Below are 13,141 nucleotides of genomic sequence, written 5' to 3'. Positions count from 1 at the left end.
CTGTGTTTTTGTATAGGTACTGAAATACAATATTTATATAGATAATTATGGCAATACAGACATACAAACAAATTTTGTTTTTAGTTCCAACCGAAATTCTCAAAGCATCTGTAATATCTCGTCAAATTGAGACTCGAAATATTATATTACATTGATTACAATAAATTTTGCTTATATTGTGATATTATATTAGATATATGTAATAATGTCCCTAAAAGAATTAGTACAGTCATATGACCAATAATGTCGAATATATTCATTACAATGATAGATAATTGTATGAACTTATCTATTTTTATATTAAAAGTAATGTTTCCAGCGATAGCGTAAATTGATAAATCATTAAGATAATTTAGCGACATACCTTGGTATTTGGCGACCCCTTAAGTTTTCTACGTATTTGGAGACTAAATCACACTACATAAGTAGGTAGATATTGATCAACGTACTTATACAATAAGCAGACTATTTTTTATATCATCATCATTGCCTTGCCTTTATCCCATTATTTGGGGTCGGCGCATAGACTATTTTTATATATATTATAATAAAAAAAAATAAGCAACAGTACGTCGTACCTACACATATAATGCAGCTAATTGTGAAATTTAAAGTAACGTATATGAATGTAATGGTTTCAAAAACTATTTACATATCTACAAAAACTTAAAACACTATATATGTGTAGCAAGGGTATGACATATGTATCTATGTGGGAAGTAAAGTCAGAAATTATCAAAATATTAACAAAACAATACAGTAATACTTTATTTGTGACTTTACTATGGCAATAATAAAATTTACTGAAAACAGTTTTTATTATTAACAAAATGGTAACTAAGAACTTAAATTTAAGTTTATTTGAATTAAGAATTATCTATTCTACACTAAAAAGGAATTCTATGTTGAAACTATTTATTCACATGTATTTTCTGCGACACTTTGAAAATACTTTCAAATGAGTTATATTAAGATCCGTTAAGTCGTTTAGTCGTAAAAAGGTAACATCTCCGTATTTATAACATTAGTATGAATTAGTATGAATCAGTATGAATTAGTCTACATTTAAATAATTTGATTATTATGCAATAACTTAACTATGCCTTACTATTCGTATACCTACGCCTATAAGTAACGGAAACAGGAAAGACAAAGAAACCTAGTAATTATAGCTAGATATTTTTTAAAACAATTAGGGATATTTATTGTAAATATATTAGACTCTATTTTGTTTAGTTAGAAATAAAATATTTCTAACTAAAAAACCATTCTTGCATCTGGAGTCATAATTGACATTAAATATTTAAAAATAATGTTCAAACCAGTTTCAATTAATAATTCCCAAACCTTTATTAAAATTCTCTATTCCTTTAAACGAAATTACATGATAACAGGCATGACTTCTTAGTTCTTCGCAATAGTAACACATGTCTGATGATGATCCATCCACATTAGATAGACCATTAACTTGTTTACCATTCCAGTTACCTACATAAAAAAAACATTATTCGGTGAAAGCTGGATTTCAATTTATAATCCTCTTTCCGTTACATTCTATCGTGTCAAGCCTTTATAATATAGAATTTTTTGCATGAACGCCCAAATACCTATGACAATTCGGGCAGTAATGTTCAACGTTTTTCCATCTTTTCACGACATATGGTATTATACAACAACACATCCACCTGAAACAGACAACTAGAATTTAATACTTTATTGCATAACATAATTCTAACTCCGACTTCAATCGTGGTGAAACTATGTAGTATGGAATTAATAAATAAAAACAATTTTATCAATGACAGATCATATTGACTCATTGTTTTCATGATTATTTCGATTTAAGTAATTTTTAAAAATAAAATAATCCACGATAGTTTTGTGGCAGCCTGATTTCTAACTCAAGATTTTTGGGTTCAAGTTGGCGTATTAAATAAATGCTTTTATGTCTCACAATTCAATAAAAAATAATTATCTTTGTCTACTTAATATTTGGCTACTGACTGGTACCTTCGAGTCAATATACAGTACAATAATACTAACCAGAAGAATATGGCTAGTACTGCGGCAACGATATGTGTCGTGCTTGTGTTCCTGTAGCTGGCCCTCGTCATGATGTCTTCATGGCAGAACATGCAACGCATACCCATCGGCTCCGAACCCGCTTGCAACAGCTCCATCTCTATACTGACGCCATGAGATATTTGACCTATTTGCTGGTAGTCGTTGGGCTGCACTGTAAATTTGAAACGAAGTATTTTATAACTAACGGACGTCCTATCTAAATTTAGGTACACTAGACTGCGCGCTAACCTGCGCCACGTCGCGTCGTCTGATCCCCTTTTCATTGATGATCTGGTCCTGTTGGCCGTAGTATAATATAGCCTATAGCCGTTCTGAATAAATATAGCCTACATATAACTTCACGCTACGATCAATAGGAACTGAGCTGCAATGAAAAATATCACGCAGACGATAATAGAAGCATTTTAAACTTTCAAGCATCTATTCTATATGATTAGGTCACTGTTATTTAAACAATATTTCAATTTTTTAACCGATTTCTTTAGAATAATCGTTACTGGAATAGCTAACATGGTATGACTAATAAATAGAACTTTATTATATTGTCAATTACATATTGTTATAAAAAACACTACTACCCGATATAGGATAAGGATAGGATAAGAGCCAGTAGATAGGAGTAAACATTATTAAGATAGTTATACGAGTGTTAACACGAATTAGGTATTCGTTCCCATGATTCACTTTTGAGCCTAACACATAGGTATACACGTAAAAAGATCTTTTGTATACATAATACAAAATATCAAATAGTACCTACAATTTTAGGAAAAATAATAATTAAACAACAAAAGAAGTTTAAATGATACAAACAGCTTCAGTTGAGCCAAATAACTGTAATTGAAAAACAAAACAAAATCAATAGAATCCTCCGGTAATCTAATCAATAAATTCTTAAAATTCTTACTAATCAATAAATTCATAATAGATAGTCAGACACATATATACCTATATATATGCATACATGTATAGTTTATGTGTGTAATCCACATACGTCAATATTTAATAACATTTGGTACTTACTTTTATAATAATTTAGTACACTTTCCGATTGTAAGAGAAACCACCCAGTAACCACTTATTTTTTTATGAACAGAATATTTAACTATTATACATATGCAATAATTTTATTATTCACTACTGAATAAGTACGTTCGAAAACAAAATTTGCTAAAATTTCTTTTTCGACAGCACTAGCGTCGGTGTAATTGGAAATGATAACTACAAAAACTTCGATATTCGCTGGTTATCACAAAGATAAGACACATTAGCACGGATCACGCTTTGGCCATATTTCTATATGCGCCTCGATTTATAATCTTACAGGGCTGTAATTTTAATTACTGACATAAACAGTAGTGCCACAAAGGATGCAAGTGTAATACTTTGCGGTACTAGACAGACACAAATATCATCATATAAGTATCTATTAGTCCTTTACATAGTTAAGTTCAATTTGTCCTGTGTGAGCACAGGCTGAAAGCTTTTCTTTCAGAATGCTGTACATATAATTATTTATAGTAGTGCTTAGGTAGATTTTGCTCTATACCTACAGCAACATACCAGTAAACTCACGGCCTAATATGCAGCTCAGTAGATAATATAAAATTACATGTACACAAAGGCCTTAAAAATTGCAACTTGTATAATTCACCTCAAACATATTATTATGTTCATGAGTTTTAATAAATATTTGCCGTGTTCCAATTAACGGTAGGTCCAGTCTAAGGCGACAGGTGATAATTGTTACTGCAAATGAAATCGTGAACAGAACTGTTGGCAAACAGTCATTAATCGCCGCATTGAAGGTGCGAGCCTCCTGCAGTGACTATCCTACCTATCCTCCTCTGTAGAGATACGTGCGGAGCGGGAGAGGTCTTTGTGAGCTTCAATATCAGGGTTCTTGTCTGCCGTCCATACAAAGGGAGTTGAAATGGTGGTACGGAGACGAGGGAACGGGAAAAAAATCCTTATTGAGCTCACGCGGGTCACAAAACCACGGTACTGTAGGTACTCAACGGCCCCGTGACTCTGACACTATGGTGAGGTAGATTGTCATCAGATTTTTAATCGGTAAGGCCGGCGATGCCCACTTATCCAACCCCTGAGGCAGTCAGGTGACCAGAATGGATTATCCCCACTTTAAAAAAATTTAGTCCAGCGTTGCGGGCGAAAGACTCTGGCAGTATCAGTATAATTACTAATTCCAGGTGAATTAGTCATATTAGCTGTCTTTACATGACACGTTCTTTCTCGTTCTTTTTGTCTATATTTACATGCACATTAGGTATATCCTGTTTAACTGTGCTTCGCCCGTGAAAGTGAATATGCATAAAGCCACTTATTGGGCTGCGATAGAAATTCATTCTATACTGATTCATTTCAATATTTTTTATCCCAAAATCCAGTTCAGAATATAGAATTCAATCCCCGAAAATTAGTTTTAAATACATAGTATAATAACTGGCAATTCTGCGGAATTGTCATCTAGCCATTTTTTACTACATTTTTCTTCAGTGATAGCATGAGAAAAATAGAGGAATATAGCTATAATGACATATTCTTAAAATACCTACAAGTAATTGAAATAATGATTATATATAAGAATTTTATGCATACTTTAAAGACAATTATATCCTACAGTGTAGCCACGGGCGAATAACATAAATTCGCCAGAACAAAATCGCCGGAGCCAGAAAAAAAACAATTGACACATGACAGCACAGAGCACATGTCAAATGCTTAATAATAAACTGATACAAGTATAGATAGAATGATTGTTAGGAATTCAACTCTAGTGCATTAGTTTTAAAGACAATTACCCATTTATTATAGTTTGAGTTAATTTAAAACTGCGATATTTGTGATCTACAAATAAAATAATTTATTTTCAAAATCGAATTAAATTTTATGAAGTATAAATAATAACATTTATTTGTACCTTGAATTATCGTCATTATTACAATAATAACATTTCATAACGGTTTAATTACCAATAGTCATGGATGTAGATCTATTACGACCGGGCACTGTACCTATATCTCCTGACACTATATTATGGTTCGAATTTCTGCTTAATCAAGACCTCCTCAAAAGCCATTTAAATAAACCAAATCCAGGTAAGTTTCATCGTGCCGTGTTTTAAAAAATAATTATATCTCATAACCTTAACCTAAGAAAAGGTTCCTGTTTTTTCTATTTAATAGTTGACATTATTCAGCATTAAATATTCTCACACACTCAATCATTGTTAATTGTTGATTGGATTTTAATTAATTTTGTAATAAAGTTACATTGTATCCTAATCACAGCCATATGCTATCTGATGTCTTAGAAAAACAGTTTTGAATTAGCAAAATAGGTAATGAAGGTTTGTGCAGATGATGAGGTAGGATGTGGTTAACAACTAGTAATATATAAAATTTATGTTTACAGAGCCATCACCATGTGAATTAATAGAAGAATTTCTATCTGTGGATACTAAAAACGCAAACTCAAAGCCAACAAGTGAACGAGTTTTAGATGTAGATGCCCCACCAAGCCCACCATCTGAGACGACACCAACATCTTTGCAATTTAGTCGTAAACAGCTTGCTCTGAAAATTTTAGCTCTCAAAGTAGCAGCAACACTTCACTGGAACTTAGGTATGCAAGTATTAAATGTAATACTTTTATTTTATTTTCATAAATTTCAATGGCAAACAATCTGATCGCTCACCCAATAATAAGTAGCAACTGTTTTTTTTTATGACAATGACATGACAATAGAATAATGGATCCGTACTAACAATATGAGCTGAAGGGGCACTAGTGGAGGTAAGATGAGAATGAGATAAGGTCATTTAGCCAATCTTGATCACTTGGTTTCCAGGGGAACTGCATGGAGGTCAATATGACATGGTAAATTGCTATCATTAGGGTCCTATTCCCTATTACTAACCTCATCAGTAGGGGGAAGGGGATTGTTAGTGTTAGTAATGTGGACTGATGATCCCATTACTAACAATGTATCATGTCAGGTTGACCTCCACGCGGTTCCCCCATCGCGGAAACCATTGTGATAAACTCCCGATGAGCTTATCACGACTGGCTAACTGACCAGACTTCATGTTCATCTTATCCTCCATCCTCCACTGGTGCCCCATCAGCGTAAACCGTTAGCGCACGCGGGTGCATCATTCCATTATCATCCAATAAAAAAACCTCATCAGTAGCCACTAAAACTGAAAACTGTTGTTTGCTTCTATAATTAAATGTTTTGTTTTGTTTTATAGATGTGTTGGAAACTAAACTACCTCCTCAAATCCAGCAACAATTGATGCAAGATTTGGTATACATGGCATCTGATTTAGCATTTCTTATACCACCACAGGTATGACACTTTTATCTTTTGTATTCCTGTCATTATTTCTAAATAATTTGTTTTACTCCTTATTTAAATGAATCTATTTTAAAGAGGTATTATATGTACCTACTATATATATGTATATATAATGAACATAACTTATTAGGTAGGCTTATAACTTGAGCAATCTTTTTCTGACACCCTTTAAAAATAAATCATATTTAGGTTTACAACACAAGTTAATTCATACATCAATGTAATATTGGACAGAATCTCATTTCACTAATTACAAAAACACACAGTTCTATGATTTAAATAATAAATGAGCATTCAATATTTTGCTGTTTTAAATGTGTCTTTTAGTTTTATGAGAATACATATATACATAATAAAGATCTTTTTCTTTTGTTATATTTGGTTACAGGAGATTTCACAAGATTTATTACAACAGCCGCAGGTTCAGTTTGCTTTAACTCTGTACCATAGGTGGATACTAAGATTTCCAGTGAAAGCTGCATTATATGCCAAATCAACAAAAATGTCTTTTATGCATATGTAAGTCTAAACATTACTATAACATGCTCTTTCTAAAATATTGAATTAATGGAACTGGTAAATTAATAAAATTAAATAAATGGCTTCTACTTCTATTTGTAAACAAATTATTTTAGTATAATAATAAACCCTTGAGAAATGCCGTGAAATTGCTGATATCATTTACTTGATCAAAGTAGCCTCCGGTGTCATAGACTGTCCTGAGTTACTTTCAAAATTTAATTTTAATGTACCAGCTAAACGTACCAGATTTACTCCTATTTCTATACCTTCTGTATCATCTAACTATAGGCAAAACAGTTATATGTGGCGAGCAAGTAATAACTTCAATAGATTAAGTAGGGTGTTAGATATTGATTTGTTTTCCGATACAATATCTTTAGCGAGGGCCGTGATGAGCAGGCAATTCTTTGAGTTATAGGTATTGAATTTAATGTTACTTATATGCATTTCCATTATTCAAAAATGTTTGTTTGTTAATTTCAGCATATGTTTTAATTTAGTGGATTGTTATTGTTTGATATATGATTTTATGAGTATTTATAACACAAACACGCCTCTCGTGTTAGCACTGTAATTTATTTTATATTACGTTTCTATCCGTGAAAACCTATAAGTGGCCGTTATCATTTAATTATGTTTATAACTATGTTTGTAAATAGCCTTGGTTTTCCGAAAATAAATAAATAAATAAATAAAAAATAATTTAATTTTTTTTTGCCTTAGGCCTGGTATGCAAGCAGATAGCGGGTATGTACCATTAAATCAAAATTTCGAGAAGATCTTAAGAATGTCAGAGGTATCGCGAATGAATAGCATACGATACTTAGAAGAAATATTATCTTACTTTGAATTGTCACCAGAAAGGCGAAGAGAACCAACAAAAATTAAAATTCCAAGCATGGATGCATTTGCCCACCTCACTGAGGACTCTAATGATATAAACCACAACTGGAATGCTGGAAATATTGTAATTAATCAGTATGAATTTGCAATGCAAATTCACTTCGATCTCTGTTACAATTATTTTTTTTATGGTCAACATGATATGGCCACAAAACATATACTTGGTTGTAGGGAAAACTCAAATTTATTGGAAAGAGAGGTATCCCTATATGGATATGGCTCCCACAAGGACATGCCTTGGGGGGATTTTTATTATGCAAGTATGGCCAAGGAAGACATATTGGGGTACATCAGAGCTTTAAATTTAGGCAGTGAAGTACTGAATGAGGAACCCTCATTGTTACAAAAATTACAGGAGTCTATTGCCAATCACTATACGGGAATTATAGCTGTACTTCAAGCAGACAATTTAACACGAGAGATTCCAATGGTTCATAGGCAAGTAGTGGAACTGGACATCCAAGGGTCAGCATCTAGTGGAGCCTTCACTGTTGCTAGGGATCTTCTTAATAGAGTATCAGCACTCAACGCCGTAAGATATGCACTTGAAGGAGGTTTACCTTCAACTCATCCTGATTTTCTAAACAAATTCAAAACAGTTGGCATTAAGTTCTTTGATCTCTTGTTTTGGGCGTTAGCACCAGTTTTAATGTCTAAATTATCGAATGATGATTGGGCTAATTTAAAAATGTTCTTCCTTCATTTAGCTACATCTCAATGTAGGTTACCTGTAGAAAGAATAGATGAGTACTTAAAAAAACACGTTGGTGAATCTGCTGAACGTATAAGAAAGAAATTAATAACAGATGAAGAATTACAGACCATAATCAATGACCCAATAAACAATGATGATGAGAATATGGACATACCACGTGAGTTGCTCACGGATGATTGGGAAACACCAGATTTTGAACTCAAAACCGTGCCTGAACTAGAAATGGGAAGATTAAAAAAACGGCTTATAGAATCATCTACAGCCGACGACGTGCGAATGTGCTTGGTGAAACTAGCTATGACTGCACCTTCATCACCTTTATGGAAATTAAGCCCCTCTTGGAAACCCGTCGGTGGTTTAGGCAATGCTTTGACATCGTTGCCTAGAGGATTTTTGCAAGACTTTGGTTACGTAGTATCAGGAACGGCGCGTGCTCGCGCTGAAGCGGGATGCTCTCGCACTGCGTTATCTTTGCTATCAGTATTAGAAGGTGAAGTTCGAAACCAACTGGGTGGAGGGACCGATACAACTTTATATAGACTTTGTCGCCAGTTATCCTGGGAAGTTTTATTGTTGCAAGTAAATGTAATGCTTAGCGAATGGCCGCACCATCGCATCAATTTGAGTGGACTCGCGAATAAATGCAAAGCTTGTATAGCTGCGGCGAACTCCGGTGATGGAATCGTGCCAAGACCACAGGTATATCCCAATTTCGTTATGTAATATGCATTGAAAGTAGGTAAAGACAGATTACTTCGACTTAGCTCTACTCTGTAGAGTCAGTTTGGTAACTAGAGCTTTTCGGCTTTCAGCAAATAGAATGCAAGAGACATTTTACTTGAAGAATTTTACTTTTGAAGAAGAAAAAATTTTACTTTCCAACCGAATTTTCAAACATGTTTTGCAGTTTTCTATGGCGTCTATCTTATAAATGTTTATATAATAAAGAAGTATTAGTGTCAATAAATCATTTTCTTCTCTAGATAATGATGAATGAAGTATTTAAATAACAGAAATAATTATTACAGGTAATAGAAGCATGCTGGATTTGTTTAGTGAACGCTTGCGAGTGGGAGGGCGTGGTTCCGACAACCGGTCCAGGCGAGATAGCCGCCGCTCTATGTGCCGCTTGCTTTGAACTACAGAGGGGAAAAGCCACCAGAAAATTCCCTAGGCCTCTATGGGATATTGGTATGGCATCAAATACTATGCAATTAAACGTAACATTTTACAACGTCCTTTGTATAACTGTTACTATGATCTAGGCTTGTTCAAAGATTTTTTGCAAATGTTGATAAATACGTACATACATATAAATAAAGAATCTGGTAAATGTGTAAGAAAACTGGGTAATATACTCTAAAGGAAGGATTCATATTGTGCATAATTTTCAATAGGACGCCTTCAATTTTATTAAAAAATTAATAGAAGGCGCTATATAGATGCTTTATTTATTGTTGTTATTTGAACTATCATGAAAAGTAGTCAATTTACAAAGTGTTAAGAGCTCTTGATTGACTCGTATTAAATGTTTGTTTCAGCTTTATCAATATATAACAATGGCTCCAGTGGTCCTGTAAAGCGTAATGCCGGCGGTGTACCGTCACACTCTCGAGACGTTCCAAACGCAACCACAGATGCAAGGAACGCTTTCAACGCATTCTTGGCTACACTCCGCGAGCCACTAGCTATCAGTGTGATGTTCTCCCTTCTTGCTAAAATTCACAACCTTCTAATAGATGACAGTTCCCTAGAACTCGTGGTCGAGTACACGTCACTGTGGCCATCAACTATATCGAATGTTAACAATTACAGTAGCAACTTAAAATATATTCTTGAATCTGTGACGGATCTGTTGGAACGAAGTTTGAAGTTGTATCCATATAATACATCATGGTGAGTACCTATTCAGTAGGGTATGCTGAAAGTTATAAAAATTCAAGATTAGCGACTCATAGTATATTTTAGTTGAAGGTATTTATTTTAAAATTATTACCAAGTTCACTGATCGCCGGAAACGAGTATAGTAATATTATCAATGCACATGAATGTACTGGGATGAAACTCCCGTATTTCATACGAGGATCCTCGTACGGTCGGCATGCCAGTTTACGGGTGTGGTACGCGGTCGCAGGCTGCGGCTGTACGGCGACGTGGAGGCGACGGGCGGGCGGTGGGGCGCGGCGCTGCGGCGGTACCTGTGCGCGCTGGCGGCGGGCTCGTGGCACTTCGCGAAGCGCGCGCCCGACGAGGGCGGCGTGGCGCGCCGCGCCGCACGCTGCTGCCAGGCGCTGGCCGCGCCCACGCAGGCCGCCGCGCTCGCGCAGCTACCCGACGAGCCCGACTACGCCGCCGCCTTTAAGTGCCTCGCGGAAAAGGTATGCTCGCCGTGCAAAACTCGACACTATACGTTCTTCTGTACTGACACTAGTACGGAAAAGTGGACAAGGTATAAAAAAAGGTGCATTACCTGTGCTAAGACCGGGAAGATCGCTAGTTAAAATATAAAAAGGCCTACTCACCTTTTGTAAAATTGACTGAGTTATTAGGTATTGTAATTTCAGCCTTGTATCGACTCGATTTCTTGATTTTAGTCTGATGACACCGCGTCAGACTAAAATTATACCTCAAGAGTTTGTTTTCAGCCGCTCCTTAAGTCACGAGTATTGAGTACCCTTTGTACTTGTCTCCATTTTTTGCTAGGTGGAGCTACAAAGTCCAAGGGTAGTTATTAACCAACAGCATTAGAATAGTTCGAAAAACAAACCCTCCGTTAAGTTATTATTAATTAATACTTAGTCTTAGAACGCATTGACGTTCTTCTACCTAACTTAGTAAAATATGTACTTAAAAATTCGTATTCGCACTAGATGACTATATAATATTTGAATGAGCTTTTAATTATTTGTGTAAATTTTCAGACGGGCACCGCAGCGGACGCTATGGACGCGTACTACGGATGCCTGTGGGACGGCACGTTGCTGGAGGTGTGCGTGGCGCTGCACGCGCGGCGCGGAGAAGGCGGGAGACGCGCGCGGGCCGTGGCCGCCGCCGGCGCGCTCGAACTCAACGCCAACAACAGCGAAGACATACAGCGCGAAGCCGCCGCCACGCGCCGCGCACGCCTTCTACGGGCGCTCACCAACCAGTACGTCGCCTGAACCGGTAGAATATACCAATCGAAGCCGTGCAAGTTTTTTGCGAGCGATTACCAACTAGTACGTCGGCTGAACCTGTACGGTATAAAAAGCGAATCCGCGCAATTCTTTAACGAGTACTCATTAACCAGTACGTCGCCTGAACCTGTACAACTTACCGATCTAAAGGTGCCCGTGTACTAGGTAGCGCACCGCATGAACATGGTCGCTACTACAGACAACATATGACGCAAAACCGTGCAATATGCCAATGCGGCCGCTTATTGCTCACTATGTCACGTGAATATGGACATCACCGCAGTTGATATGAGCCTGAGGATGCTACACTAATGTTCTACCGGTGTTCACTAACATAATCATGAAAGACATGAAGCTTCCCACAGTAAAAAGATTCAATGGTAATCTGAGAATTTTGGTGGCACAGAGCCTTAATAACGGCTACATTTAGCAGTAAGCTGTCGCAATGTTCCTAAAAGCTTTTCACGAAGCTGTAATAATAGGAAATATATATAATCCGAATCAAACCATTTGAGGGCGCTTAAAATTATTATTATTATTATTATAACACTTTATTGCACCAACATATAAAGGACATGAACGAATTAAAAACAAAAAAAAAAACTAAGTACAAAAGGCGGTCTTATCGCTAATGCAATCTCTTACAGACAACCTTTGGAAAGAGAGTATTTACAAAAAAAAAAATAGAGTAATTGGCGCATTAGTGGAAACATAAAAATTGTATACACTTATGTAAACAAAATAAAATATAGTACATACACAAATTTACATATATATACATACATACGAATACACAATAATATAATATAATAATATAGTATACATCAAATAATTATACATAATCAAATATTACACATATAAACTCTATATGTATCAGACATAATTTTTTTAATATATAAATATGATCATTATTATTGTAAATATCTTTACAGAAATAAGCTTTCAGATATAAATGTAATTATATGTTGTCCCAATAGTATATTTCTCCGATACTGTATATTTATCAGTATTGCATATATACAACTAATATAGTAAATACTTTTATGCGTTACTTTGTTTTTTTTTTTACTGTACATTACCATGGTCATACACAGATGTGACAAGCAAGTCATATATTCTCTATATATAGAATTATAAGATTTTATATTGTCGCGTTTATAGATTTTCTGCATTTAGATGTTTCTTTACTGATTACACAATATTCATAGCATAAGCATATAATCATGTATTGTAGAGGGGTTCCTACATTAGAATGGAAATTAACTTGGCTAGATTGTCGAATTGCAAAAATAAATTAAGTTAGAACTTAGTGCATGTTATTATATCCATGAAAAACACAAAACAATAAAATAAAAAAAA

The 13,141-nt window shown here is 35.1% G+C and overlaps 2 protein-coding genes across 2 annotated transcripts; one reads left to right on the top strand and one right to left on the bottom strand.

Moving 5' to 3' along the window:
- Positions 1-958: 958 nt before the first annotated feature.
- Positions 959-3,231, bottom strand: LOC131844514 (lipopolysaccharide-induced tumor necrosis factor-alpha factor homolog). Its single transcript, XM_059193427.1, has 3 exons — positions 3,109-3,231; positions 2,044-2,236; positions 959-1,685 (listed from the first exon to the last, which is right to left on the bottom strand). Coding segments are annotated over exons 1-3 (309 nt in total). The 5' UTR covers positions 3,110-3,231; the 3' UTR covers positions 959-1,570.
- Positions 3,232-4,851: 1,620 nt separating this feature from the next.
- On the top strand, positions 4,852-12,303 carry LOC131844249 (integrator complex subunit 8). The gene is made up of 9 exons (XM_059193083.1): positions 4,852-5,204; positions 5,521-5,730; positions 6,360-6,457; positions 6,855-6,985; positions 7,712-9,305; positions 9,635-9,797; positions 10,148-10,502; positions 10,741-10,984; positions 11,528-12,303. Exons 1-9 carry the CDS (start codon positions 5,087-5,089, stop codon positions 11,765-11,767), a joined length of 3,153 nt encoding a protein of 1,050 aa, XP_059049066.1. The 5' UTR covers positions 4,852-5,086; the 3' UTR covers positions 11,768-12,303.
- Positions 12,304-13,141: the final 838 nt, after the last annotated feature.

The sequence above is a fragment of the Achroia grisella genome, unplaced genomic scaffold (genome assembly GCF_030625045.1).
Source record: "Achroia grisella isolate CSIRO2021 unplaced genomic scaffold, CSIRO_AGI_Agris_v1 utg402, whole genome shotgun sequence".
Lineage (NCBI taxonomy): Eukaryota > Metazoa > Arthropoda > Insecta > Lepidoptera > Pyralidae > Achroia > Achroia grisella.
Note: the sequence above shows the minus strand (reverse complement) of the source record. Positions and strands in the feature narration are given on the sequence as shown.

Excerpts from the sequence above, each read along its gene's own strand:
- LOC131844514 (XM_059193427.1), bottom strand. Across the intron at positions 1,686-2,043 it reads GTACTAGCCATATTCTTCTG|GTGGATGTGTTGTTGTATAA; the intron begins GTTAGTATTATT and ends TGTCTGTTTCAG.
- LOC131844249 (XM_059193083.1), top strand. The coding sequence starts at position 5,087 with ATGGATGTAGATCTATTACGACCGGGCACTGTACCTATATCTCCTGAC. Across the intron at positions 5,205-5,520 it reads TTTAAATAAACCAAATCCAG|AGCCATCACCATGTGAATTA; the intron begins GTAAGTTTCATC and ends TTATGTTTACAG. Across the intron at positions 6,458-6,854 it reads CATTTCTTATACCACCACAG|GAGATTTCACAAGATTTATT; the intron begins GTATGACACTTT and ends ATTTGGTTACAG.